At 39.0% G+C, this 12,916-nt stretch overlaps 1 protein-coding gene and 1 long non-coding RNA gene across 4 annotated transcripts; one reads left to right on the top strand and one right to left on the bottom strand.

Annotated features, from left to right (window-relative positions):
• Positions 1 to 507: 507 nt before the first annotated feature.
• On the bottom strand, positions 508 to 12,877 carry pld4 (phospholipase D family member 4). Of its 2 annotated transcripts, none has more exons than XM_085256297.1 (11): positions 12,740 to 12,877; positions 12,508 to 12,574; positions 12,259 to 12,413; positions 3,070 to 3,253; positions 2,857 to 2,977; positions 2,640 to 2,767; positions 2,346 to 2,546; positions 2,044 to 2,183; positions 1,781 to 1,949; positions 1,594 to 1,690; positions 508 to 1,504 (listed from the first exon to the last, which is right to left on the bottom strand). In XM_085256297.1, exons 2-11 carry the CDS (start codon positions 12,556 to 12,558, stop codon positions 1,302 to 1,304), a joined length of 1,449 nt encoding a protein of 482 aa, XP_085112423.1. In that variant the 5' UTR covers positions 12,559 to 12,574; positions 12,740 to 12,877; the 3' UTR covers positions 508 to 1,301. The 2 variants fall into 2 exon arrangements, with proteins under 2 accessions (XP_085112423.1, XP_085112424.1); XM_085256298.1 differs by having other exon boundaries at positions 1,781 to 1,946.
• On the top strand, positions 6,906 to 10,137 carry LOC146552667 (uncharacterized). Of its 2 annotated transcripts, none has more exons than XR_014890027.1 (3): positions 6,906 to 8,028; positions 8,201 to 8,282; positions 8,769 to 10,137. It is a non-coding gene; the product is annotated as an uncharacterized LOC146552667 (long non-coding RNA). The 2 variants fall into 2 exon arrangements; XR_014890028.1 differs by having other exon boundaries at positions 6,907 to 7,415.
• Positions 12,878 to 12,916: the final 39 nt, after the last annotated feature.

The following is a 12,916-nucleotide window of genomic DNA, read 5'->3' as shown; positions in this document are numbered from 1 at the left end:
TGTTGTGCTGTTGGGAAACCTTAGTTTGGATTCAGGAGACAGGAACACTCTCTTTTTTATGATTAGGCTTAACACCAACTTTTAATGACTTTTACAGTTAGAGTTGGATCAGGTGTCCCTCAATTATGTTGTTATAGACTCAGGCAACTGGGGACCTCCCCAAGATAGCCTTGGCATTCTCCCCACCATACTTTGTTTTTTGTTTGTCTATCTATGCTCTCTTTCTTCTCTTCTCTTTCCCTTGAATCCCCAACAGGTCACTGTAGATGACGGTGTCTTCCTGAACCTGGCTAACTGACAAAGGTGTCTTCTTGTTAAAGGGGAGTTCCTCCTCCCCACTTTTCCCAAAAGCTCTTCATGGTGCATCGTCTGATTGTTTGAGTTTTCTCTCTAATCTATGGTGTCCTTACCTTACACTATGGTTCACGAAGTTAAAGCATCTCAAAGCGACTGTTGTGAACTGACACTATAAAAAAAGTCTAAAGATCAGATTCTTTTTCTTCCCACCATATCTTTATTACACTGTTCTTTATGCAAAACAGATCAGCAGTCCAAGCGGTACCCCACAGGAAGCTGCTGTATAGTGTGAGATCTCACCCCATCTGACAGCATCTCCAACACTTGGGTGGAAACATATACAAAGACCAACACAAACAAAAGTACAAAAATCTACCAACAAACTGAACAATTGCAGACACAAACAAACAGAGGACATCCATGCAACATATCAGAAACAAAGATGAGGTTCTTATTGCACAGCTGCAGCTTCCACTGCCCTTGCCTGTAACTCCAGGATTGTGCTGGCGCATTCAACCAATATTCCTGTGCTGGCAAAAGTTGGTGGATTTCTCAGCCTTTCTTTGATGACTTTCCCCATCAAACCTGCGCTTATCTGATCAGACCAGCAGGTGTAAGCATGGCCTTGTAGTGCTGTGCTGGTCAGTGTTACTTAGATACTGCAGCCACAGGTACACAAAAGTCTCATGCATGTTTACATATTTAACCATGACATTAAAATGCACTCAATGGTTGATATTCATTAATCATGCTTTAAAACAATCAGCTCAGCAGTGAATGATCACACTGCGCCTGAAAGAACATTGTAAATCTGACTGCACATGTACTAAAACATGTTCAGTCAGAACTGTAGCATGACACATTTAGTAGGTTAATTAACATATGTGACAGTTGTATTAAAAATATCGTTCCTGACAAAAAGGTCATAAAAACAGCAGAATACTGTGTCCCAACTGGGATTTGAATGTCATGAAATGCACTTAAGATTCATAAAAGAGCTTCAGTCATCTCGATAGTGAACAGTCTGGGTGGTGTCCCAGGTCATCGAGGAGCACAGCAAACTCTGAATACCAGTCTCTGTTAAATACTGCCTTGAGCTGACTGTACAGGGTCGTATTCTTCATTTCAGGTTGAGATGCATGCTGGGACACCACCAGGCCCACTCCAGCGGTGGTAAGAAAGTAGTCTCCTGACCAGTTAGAGGTACCTGGGTAGCAGCAGAGCATAAACCTGGTCAGAGATTCCATCAACTTACTTAGAGCAACGACACATTTGTAGAATAACTGTGTTTCTCACCGATATAAGCTACTTTATCAGTCACCATGTATTTGTTGTGGTTGACTCTGGAAAATGGAATATCGGACTGGTTTGCCACTGGGACGATGTAGAGTTTCTGAAAAAAGAAAGGAGCGTAAACACAATTTTTTTTTAAAATAGTGGCAATCATCTTCAGGAGTTTCATGTATCCCATGTTGCGTCTTACTATCTGGATGCTGATATGCTGCTGAGGAGAGTCGAGTGAGGCTAGAGACTGAAGAAAAGGCAACATGTCTGGATCAGAATCCCGCCCGCAGCTGATCAGCATCCTGATTTGCACTTTCCTCTCGAACGCGGCCGTCTTGATGGCATCCTCGATGACCGGCCAGTATCTGCTGAGTGAAAGCCGAGGATTTCAGAGTGAGGAAAACAGAGGAAAACGATGTGGATCATTAATGTGGAGTATTTTCTGTAAAGGGTTAAGTTAACCTCCGAGGCCTGTCAAAGCGCGTGGTGGGGAAGTACTCCATGACAGCTACATCAACATAGTGTTGAGCCCCATAGATGATGGAGAGAATAGCATCCAGGTCCTGAGTCCTCGATGGAGGACAGAAGGATGGAGGAGAAGCCTGGAGTGAAACACAAGAAATCAACAGGAGCACTTGATTCATAACCACAGGTTTTAAGTATGTTTTTGTAGACATAGCTGCAGAGTACAACCCTTTCTCTATTAATGATAAAGAAAACCTAACAGTATCCTTTAAAAAGGAACTGAAACCTAATGAACTTACTGCCACATACAGCCGGGTGGAGATGTTATTCTCTTTCACCAGCAGGGGGTGTTGTTTGTTGATGTCTGTGTTATAGTTTGCAGGCCAAGGCTGTGGCAAGGAGCTGTTGGGTTGACCCATCACCCAGTAGGACTGGAAGATTTTACGAAGGTCCTTCGCAAGACTGGAGCAGTTGTAGATCACAACTCCTAGTTCCTTCACCTGCAGTTAAAAGTAACTCTTTAAATTGTTTAGCAGCGTTTCTAAAGGTTCAAAATAGCAAAGTACCTTTGATTGTCTAATGTGAGCGTTCACCTGTGTTAAAGCCCTCCAGTCCATGTTGGCACTTCCAATAAACACGTGTTTCCTATCGACAATCCAGAACTTGCTGTGAAGAACGCCGTTTGCAAGGCGGCCAAAGTCCACCTTTCTCACATGAACTCCTGCAGGCAGGAAGAAAAAGACAAGGGTCAAGGTCAAGCTGGTGCAAAGAGTTGGTGGCCTACAAGACTTTGTTGAAGAGAAAGCAAACCTTTTTGTTTTAAGATCTGTAAATCGGTGGAGTTTGTTCTGACGGTGGGAACACTCGTTATCACTCGGACAGTCACATTCCTCGAAGGAAGCTCTTCAAGCTCTTTCAGGATGTTCCTTCCCTGCCAAGGACACAATGAAAACATTAGAAGAAAAAAGTTTGTAGGGATGTTTTAATGAGGAACACAACTATCCACTGCAGCTGGTAACTCACGGGCATATCAGAGGAAGAGTTGACACTGATGTCTTCCCCAGTTAACGTCCAGTAGAAAGAGACCACATCCACTTCGTTTGTTGCCACTGAGATGAGATTGTTCCAGACTTGTTCAAGAGGGATCCCAAATGTTACGTTGCCTTTGTATTTCATATGTTCGGGAATGCTCTCCACAAGGGCCATGCTGCAGGATTTAAAAAAAAAGACATCTGCTCAGGGAATTCTTTGGAAGTTGAAGTGGAAAAAATTGAAAAAAGTAACTTTTAATCTTTAAGTCTACAGATGTGGAGTTGTAGACTCATCCAAAGCTTTAACTGACATCTATGAGGTGCTTTTACCCCTTTTAAGGGGTATTACAGCTTCCCTTTAACCTCTATATCCTTAAAAACAGTCAAAGTTGATGTTTTGTAGAGTCAAAATATTACTGCAAATGAACTTAAAACAAACACTTGCTTCTACTAGCAAAATGATTTTGAGGGTTACCAGGAGAAAGGCTCTTTTCTCCAAAAATATCTCGATGGCTTAGGTTTGCAAAGTTGCATCTGAACAGACAACAAGAGTTTTGGAACAATTTCCTTTGGACAGACTAGAGCAAAGTGGAGATGTTTGCCGAAAACCAAACACAGCACAGCAGCACAAACACCTCATATCAACTATCAACCGCGGAGGAGGACAGGTGATGGTTTGGGCTTGTTTTGCAGACCTGCACCTTGGTGGCATCGAGTCAAAAGAATCCAGATGCTGAAATGGCACAAAGTCCAGACCTCAACCTGACTGAAATGCTATGGGGGGCTTTAAGAGAGGTGTGCAAAAATGAATGCCAGCAAACCTCAATGAAGCAAAACAAAGGAGTTACTCAAAAACAATGTGAAAGACAGTCACACAAAAAATGATTACATCAAGTACTTCTATGCATTTTTTTTGAACGTTTTACCAACTTTCTACAAACCTTAAAAGAAACCTGACGTTTGATGGCAACATCCCCTGAGAATAAGTGACTTCACCTGGTTAGCTAGTCACATAGCTTCACAGCCTTTATTGTAACAAAGAACTTCCTTTTCTTTGTGGCAGCTTCAGTGACATTCCAGTGAAGCATTTACCTTTGTGGGCATAAAACCGCGGTAAAGTGAGCCGTCATTTGTGAGCCGCGGTCAAGCCAGCCGCCTCCTATCCGCCGCATAAATTTCCTTGCGCTTTTACACCAGTCTTTACGGTAGCGCCTTTTCGCTTTATATCCCACGCGCACGCGCGCACACAAATTACAATGGAACAGCCCAATACAGTCAATACAATTATGGAAATTTCAGAAATTCATTAAAAATCATCCTGAATAGTTGAGGTCCAACTTTCAACAGATTCCTTCTCTGGGACACCTACTGTACCTGTGTGCCAAGTTCCATCCAGATTTACTGTAAAATTCCTCAGAAAATAAAGGAAACTTATATTCAATCTAATACAGCCAATACACTACAATTATGTCAATTTTCAAAAATTGATTAAAAATCATCCTGAGTACACTCTAAGAAATGAAACATGGGGTTTTTAAAAATTAATTCTTAGTTTTATGTTCAATATACTTAAAATTGTTAATCTTATGGGTGTAATTAATATTTTTAAATTTGATTTAATTAATTCTATACCGTTTTAATGTTAAATAATATTGATATTTCCAATTTATTGAACACATTTAATTAAATCCAAAGAGCCCTTTCCACATCCTTTCTGAGCATGCGCAGAGAATGAAAAAAATCTTCGCGCATACGCATTGACCTTCTTCACCTACGCCACAGTGTGCTTTGGCCACGTGTCTGGAAAGAGGGATTAATCACGATTCATCCGTTGGAGTTAAGGTAATTTCTTCCTATTTTTAATAGAATATAATTTAACTAGTACTTTGTGATAATATATGGCGTATATTTTTCCGGTAAATATGTGGGCAGTATGTGTTCTGTAGGTTGTAGCATTTTGCTAGCATTGGAAACATTCATTTGCATATTCGATATTACTGCACATCTGAATATTGTCCCATCTGCGTTTAAAATTTCATTCGAACTCCGAATAGCACACTTATTTTATTTGTTTTATTGCACTATCAAGTTAGGAGAACGTTAGCCCGAACAAGAATTGGGATACATGTGCAGTGATTGTTGAGGACCCGTCTGTTTCACTGAAGAGAACCGCTAGCTGCGTAGTTTGCATATCTTCGCGCATCAAGTCTCAAAGAGACCTCTGAAGGTGACCCCCACTTGCCCCCAAAATTAAGTATACTGGGTGGTTAGTGCTCCGTTTGTTTGCTACGGTGTCAAAGATATTGCACTTTTATTTAATAGGTCATTGAGAGTTGAAGAGCCCCCTCCCAGCAAAACGACAACAGCCAAAAATAGGCCAAAACATGCCAAAAAATGCTCTGCTTGGTTAGTGCTTGTTTGTGCCGTTAAAATTAACATTTGTGCTGCTAAGGTTAACCAGTTACTAATGTTTTACTTTTTCGCGGTGACGTCAAGGGCGTCAAGCACGCGCCCCGTGCTTACGGGCGCGAGTGAGCGTCCGGGTGATGTAGGCGTCGTAGAAAACGCTCGCTCGCGCCCGAGCATTTTGTGGCATGTTTTGACCTATTTTGGGCCATTTTCGTGTTGCTTGGGGGGGGGGGGGGATGAACTCTGAATGACCTATTAAATAAAAGTGTAATATCTTTGACACCTAGCGATTAGGGCTGCCACAAACGATTATTTTGATAGTCGACTAGTCACCGATTATTTATGCGATTAGTCGACTAATCAGATCATCATCCACTGGACGTAAAACTACAGCTTATTGCACCAGCAGCATCTGCTCTTATATAACTATCATTAGCTTACAGCTTTAAGCTTTTAAGGTGCTAACTAAAAATAAAGACAAGATGATAGTTTATTCAATTTTAATGAAATTTGCAGATTGTTTCGGTGAAGTTTAATAAACTCCTTGCTATCTAAAATATAACAGGACACCGGGGTATATTCTCCAGCATCTCACACTTCTGATAATCAGCTGTCTGCTTGACTTATTCAGCTGTGTAAAAACTATAACTTTAATCTCAGCCAAACCGATTTACTCAGGAACAAATAAAATACTAAAAAAAAAAGAAAAAAAAAAGCGCCAAACAACAACATTTTTAATTTATCTAAGTGACTCATATATATTTAACCTGAGTCGGGAAAGACGGCGGTGGGTTTGAAAACAATTTGCCGGGAGTCCGGTGTTCTCACGCGCTAGTGACCTAGCTCCGGCTAGCTATCGAGCTAGTGGGTAACAGACGTCTCCGAAAACGTCGGAGCGCTTTTGAAAATATGTGGTGTCTTGATAAACTGAGCAGATATTTGAGGTTTACACAGCTACATTCTCGCCTGAAAATATGTTAAACGTTTATTTTGTGACCCAGAAAGAATAATAAGAGTAATATTAAAACTAACTAGCTGCCGCCATTGTTGGAAACTAAGCTGGGCCGCGCTATGAATTCTGGGACACAGCTGCTTCTTCTTCTTCGGGGTTTAACGGCAGCTGGCATCCTTGTACATGCTGTGCTGCCATCTTCTGTTTCAGTCCGTTATTACACTCTTAAATCCTGCTATTATTCCTGCGTCTTTTGCGATCTTACAAAGCTTCAAACGACACGTCGACTATTAAATCAGTCGTCGACGATTTTGATAGTCGACGTAATCGTGACTAGTCGACAAATCGTGGCAGCCCTACTAGCGATACAAACGATGATTTTACCAGCACAAACCGACAAACGGAGCACTAACCACCCAGTATACTTGATTTCATTTTTGGGGGCAAGTGGGGGTCACCTTCAAAGGGTCACGTTCACAGACTGGGCTGCTCCGGTATATAATGGTAAACGTGCTCACAGGAACAGAATTATGAAATGAGTAATAGAAATTTTGGAGCATTTGAAATTTAACTTGTATTATTAATACATTTTTAAAAGAAACAGGATTGTTCTTAAGTTTAGACCATCTCTGTGCTACCCCTTTGCATGTGTCTCACTGTACACGATTCATTTTTTCTGGTTTTCTTTTTCTCTCAGGTTGCTGGTTGTGGAATTTGGAGCTGCGGAGATTTGAGCTGTGCTCCAAAAGTGCATGTTGAAGGTACCTAATGCTTTCATATTATTTACTTTTTCCTTAATACGCAATTTTACATTTTGAATTCTCTTATTTGGTCTTTTAGGTTATCACCACAGTTCCACTGCTGTCCACATTCATGAGCAGTCTTGACCAGTACTCTGACCAGTTGATGAAGATTCTACGAAAAAAAGGAGGGGAAACAGCGCGGCGGATCACAGCAGCATTGTCTACAATTCACAGGTATTCTGTCTTGTTATAATGTTCTGTAACTAATAGATTAGTTGCAGGTTGATCTCAGGTCTGGTTATTAACCTGTATTTTTAACTTTCTTGGGTCATTTTATGCTTGTTCTCTCCTGCGTTATACTTCTCATCTCGCTTTTGGCTTATATTCTGGACTTGGTCCTGACACAAAGCAGAACTAAGTAACTCATGCCCCTAGAGGCCATAAGTGCCGCTGCTGGCATTGTAGCTTTTTTCTTTTCTTTTTTTTGTTACTCATTAATTGTCCAAAGGAATAATTAGCTACACTGAGAAAAGACAAAGGCAGACAACATTTCACATTTCGCCACAACTCAGTGACACAATAGATTATTTTTTTTCACTCAAACTTGGTATAAATACTGCAAATGTGGTGGTAGCCCGCATACCTCATATTAACGTGACAGTGTGTAGTTTTTGTCATTAATTTTTGGAAATCTCTATCAAAATGTTTTTGATTCCTTTGAACAGCACTCCTATGCAACAACACTTTTCGGGTGGTACACCACGCTAAAGCTGCATTTTCCGCGACCCAATGTATCGCAATCAGTGTAATTGGACTCATAACTTATAATCTTTATGGGAATGAATTGGTAAGCTTCTCATTCTCTAACACAAAATACTACTTGCTTGCAAAAAGCATGTTTAAAATTACTTAGAAACAATTATGAATTGGTTAAACAACAATAAAAATTGACTTAAGTTCTGTGGGGGTCTCTAAAAACTTCAAAAAAGTAATTGCCATGCATGTGTTGTTTTGTTTAGAGTTCCCGAATCGAAGTGAAGCGTGAATGCATCCTTAAAGCTGTGATTATATACCTGAATGAGAACCCTGAAAATCTCATCAGTAAGTTTATTTTTAAAGGGATATTCCACCCCTCAGTAAAATTTTGACTGTCATAATTCCCAGAGTTTTGTAAGTTGAAAAATGTATTTTCTAAACAAGCCCAGGCATTCTCCTGATCTGGCAGCAATCAGTTTTCTTTAAATTAGCTTACAACAATAAAGTGCATGGGAAATACTAGGATTTTGTTTCCATTCACTTACATTGTTTTATGCAAAACTAAAGAAAATGACCCTGGTCAGCAGAATATTGATAATATTATTAATGTATACTCCTTCTGCCCTCTGTCCATGTTTCATGTATCTTCTTCTTGGTCTTTATTTGGTGATAGTCTTAAATCCACATTTTTCTTTGGTCTGTTCTCCTCAGTCTCATTCAGGGATCTGTGTAATTAGGATAGTGTGGACCATTTGAACTAAAATGGAGTGAATAGATAGATGATGCAATGACCAAAATACAACAGATTTAAAATATATCTGTCCTTTTCAGGATTTCAACGTGATGGAAGCTGAAGAGCTTGAGAGGATGGATTTGGCGTGTTTATAAAATAATCCATGAAGGAGCACAGCCTGATGACTCCCTTGAAGATGTTGGCATCATTATCGAGAGATGCACCGTCTTGCAGGATCTTCACGATGTGGCGAGCGGGTGTGCACTTTTGTTTGGGCTAATTTACTGCCTCAATCTGAGTTACCCAAAGCCACGTCGCTACACATTTGAGTTCTTCCAGAAGGTGCTCATGGGACTGGAAGACAAAAAACTGTCTAACAAAATACAAGTGCTGAAGAACAAACTCTGCCAAAAGGAGACGCCAATGACTCTTGTAGATCGAAATGTCTCCAAAAATAAGTGCTCTGTTTCACTGTTTAAAAGTTCATAAATATATATATATGTTGATCTTTGTTTGTAAATATTTTGTCATAGCTTTAATATTTAAGAGATTTACCGAATGCTTTTTTTTCTTTTGATTGTGGAAAAGAAAACATAATTCAGAAACTGAGTTTTTTGAACTGGGGACAAAATTACGCAGATGGATATATTTCCTTGTTTCACAACATTTTCTTCAGTTTGAGTTGCTGTGGTAATTCTGCAGACTGTAGCCATTACAGACCTACAACTGTAGATCCTGAAATCATCCTACTCCTCACTACACTGTCACTTAGTTGAAACTGGAAAGTTGTTTCAGATGTTTACATTTTATTTTACACACTTCATTTAATGTTGCATTATGCAGTGTTGTTTCCCTGTTTAAGCTTTGCCTCGTTGAAGGCTTTTGTTCAAGTTGTTAAAGCAACACAATTTTTTTTGTATTTACACTTCATATTAGTTCGTGTACCAGGTTTCCATTGTAGGTCAAGGATCTTGAGTGTTATAAATGTTAAAGTGTATGTGCAAACAAATGTGAAAAGGTTCTAAGGTTGTCACCTGTACTCAAGTTAAGTGCTGGATTTTTGGTCTTAGTATTTAATTAAGAATATTTTGAGATTTGCTATATGCATTTTTTTTTTATTGTAAAATTTATTATATAATAGAAAACGTATAATTCTGAATCAGATTTTTGTAACTGGGGACTAAATCGTTTTTACCTTTTTGTGTCACTTAAATATTTTCTGTAATTGCATTATACAGTGATTTTTAAGTTGCTGTGGTAAATCTGCAGATCTGACTATAATCACAAGTTGTATTGAATTTGACATCTTACGGCACACTACAATGTCACTTTGTTGAAACTCGGAAAGTTGTTTCCAATGTTTAAATTTTGGTCATGCCCTTTAAGCATTTAATATTGCCTTATGCAGTGTTGTTCCCTGTAGAAGCTTTGCCTTGTTAAGGCTCACCGTAAATAAAGTTGTTGATGCAGCACCCTTTTTTTGCATTTACACTTTATGTAAGCTTTGGTGTAAGAGTTTTCTATTGAAGTGCAAGGATCTTGAATGTTATAAATGGTAACGTGTGAGCAAGTGTAAAAAGGTTTTTGAGTTGTCACCTGTACTCTGTAGTTAAGTGTTAGACCTTTGCTGAAGACCTCTGAAAGGTCCAAACACCTAATTACAATGTATAGATGACAACTCAGGAACCTTTCTAGACTTGTTTTGTTGATACCTAAACATTTAGCATATAGATGAAACTATTAATTAAATCATAATCAAATTAATTAGGTCCAAAACGCAATCTAAATGGTGCCATTAAATTCAAATTAATATTGTCAATTGAACCTAAAGCAATACAGTTAATAAAATGAACAAAGTGTTTAAATTCTATTTAATGGTGTTAAATAGTAACAATGAAAGGAAAGCTGTTGCTTTTATAGAACAATTTCACTTCTGATATACATCGCCATTGAAATTGCAGATAACCATATTGATTTATGTTTAATTGACCAGGTTTTGTGAAAAAAAATATTTTTCAATTTGTTTCAGTTTTTAAAAATATGTTCTTAAAGATTACCGCAGGGTTTAGAATGGAATATGTTTTACTTACTATACAGCGGCTGAGATGATGTAATTTAAAAGCAGTTAGGGGAGAATTAGAAGAACGTAACAAAGTATCGCCAAATTAAAAGTACTAACTAATAACAGCAAAAACAAGAATTACATACACTGATCAATAGTAATCTTAATCAACAAATACCAAAACTAATGCAAAAAGGGTTGGGTCACAAACCCAAACTGCGAGAATCACATTATTTTCTAAACTTAGTGTAATTTTTTAGAAAAGGTATTAAAATGAAAAAGAATGCAATACAAAATCTAAACGAACATTTCTGAAATACATAACCTACATATGTACAGAAAAGTCAGAATCGGAGAAGCTTTATTAATTTGACGGTGAAATTGAATACAAGTTTCCTGTAATTTCTGTGGAATATTACAGTGAATCTGGCTGAAACTTGGCACACAGGTACAGTAGGTGTCCAGAGAAGGAATCTGTTGAAAGTTGGACCTCAACTACTATGGATGATTTTTAATGAATTTCTGAAATTTCCATAATTGTAGTGTATTGGCTGTATTGAATTGCATATAAATGTCCTTTATTTTCTGAGGAATTTTACAGTAAATCTGGATGGAACTTGGCACACAGGTACAGTAGGTGTCCCAGAGGAGGGATGTGTTGAAAGTTGGACCTCAACTATTCAGGATGATTTTTAATGAATTTTTGAAATAAACATAATTGTAGTGTATTGACTGTATTGCACTGAATATGAGTTTACTGTGATTTCTGAGTAATATTACAGTAAATCTGGGTAAAAACTGGCCCAGAGGTAAAGTAGGTGTCCGAGAAGAGGATTGTGTTGAAAGCTTGGCATCAAGTTTTAAGAATGATTTTTAATGAATTTTTGAATATGCAACCAGACTGTCACGATGGCTGTATTGGGCTGTTCCATTGTAATTTGTGTGTGCGCGCGCGCGGGTCTAGGCTTTCAATCAGGATATAAAGCGAAAAGGCGCTACCGTAAAGACTGGTGTAAAAGCGCAAGGAAATTTATGCGGCGGATAGGAGGCGGCTGGCTTGACCGCGGCTCACAAATGACGGCTCACTTTACCGCGGTGGAATAAAATAGTCTGCAGGTGATACAAGATCGCAGTCTGTCCTATTTTATTTTCCACATCTAAAATTAGGTTACAGTCAAATTCCAGTGAAGTGTCTGTGCTGCAGTGTTTAACTTTGCAAGCTAGAGCCAATCAAACCGTGGGTCAGGCTGATAAGGAATAACGTCCAGTCCCACATAAAGAGGAACACCTGGCCACTCAGCCTCCTCCTCCTTATATTTATTACACATAAAGAGGAAACTGTGGTAGATTTTGCGCGTTAAAAAAATAATCAGAGAATGAGGCCAAATAAAGTTTAAAAACGCACCACTTTACAAACACGGCGAAATCACGACTTGATTCCGAAACAGTGAGCAAATGTGGACATGTTTCTTCAAGCCGTGCAGCAGATAGTTAAGAAGATCGTGATGTAATTACTGGATTATTACCTGCACTGATCAGTAGAGAAATTGCTCCAGCCGTCGTCACCTGGGAGTATCTCGTGGTTTTTGGGAGGTGGAGGTCTCTCCAGCACGATGATGGCGAGCAAAACTCCCAAAATAGTCAGACATGCCACAATCGCAAGTAGCTTCACGCAGCTGGTCTAAGAAGGTGAGGTTCGAGAGGAAGAGAGCTTTAAGAGTAAGAAAGGTCACGAAAGCGCATAGTTTGCTTTTTAATGTTTGATGCTGCCCTACCCTTTTGTTTGAATCGTTACTGTCATCAAGGCTGCTATACGAGGAGGTCATTTTCCCCTTTCAAGTGCTGTTAGAGACCAAAAGCAGGAAGTTACCGTGTCGGACAGAAGATAAACAAATTAGAGAGCTCACATCTGTGATAAGAACCAAATCATCTTCATTTCTGCAATTATTCCAGATGGTTTTCATTTTGGAATTGGATTCATTTTTAAAGTAATGAAAAGAAACTTACAGATTGAACTCTTTAAAAGTTTCTTCTAAGCCAACTTGATTGTTTTCTTCCTCCAAACTTCCCCCCAAATATGAGCAGAAGTGAATTCTGATGCTGAATATATCACAACATAGTTCCCATTTTCAGTTTCGTTTCAGGTTTTTTGGGTAGTTCTGTAGCATGGGGAGGGGTAGAGTG

Source organism: Mchenga conophoros, linkage group LG19, assembly GCF_057382185.1.
Source record: "Mchenga conophoros isolate Kocher_MC1m ecotype Shallow Benthic linkage group LG19, M_conophoros_male_GT1.1, whole genome shotgun sequence".
NCBI lineage: Eukaryota > Metazoa > Chordata > Actinopteri > Cichliformes > Cichlidae > Mchenga > Mchenga conophoros.
This window is presented reverse-complemented; position numbering and strand designations above follow the sequence as displayed.

Excerpts from the sequence above, each read along its gene's own strand:
- pld4 (XM_085256297.1), bottom strand. The coding sequence starts at position 12,558 with ATGACCTCCTCGTATAGCAGCCTTGATGACAGTAACGATTCAAACAAA. Across the intron at positions 12,414-12,507 it reads GTAACGATTCAAACAAAAGG|ACCAGCTGCGTGAAGCTACT; the intron begins GTAGGGCAGCAT and ends TCACCTTCTTAG. Across the intron at positions 2,978-3,069 it reads ACTCTTCCTCTGATATGCCC|GGAAGGAACATCCTGAAAGA; the intron begins GTGAGTTACCAG and ends TGTCCTTGGCAG.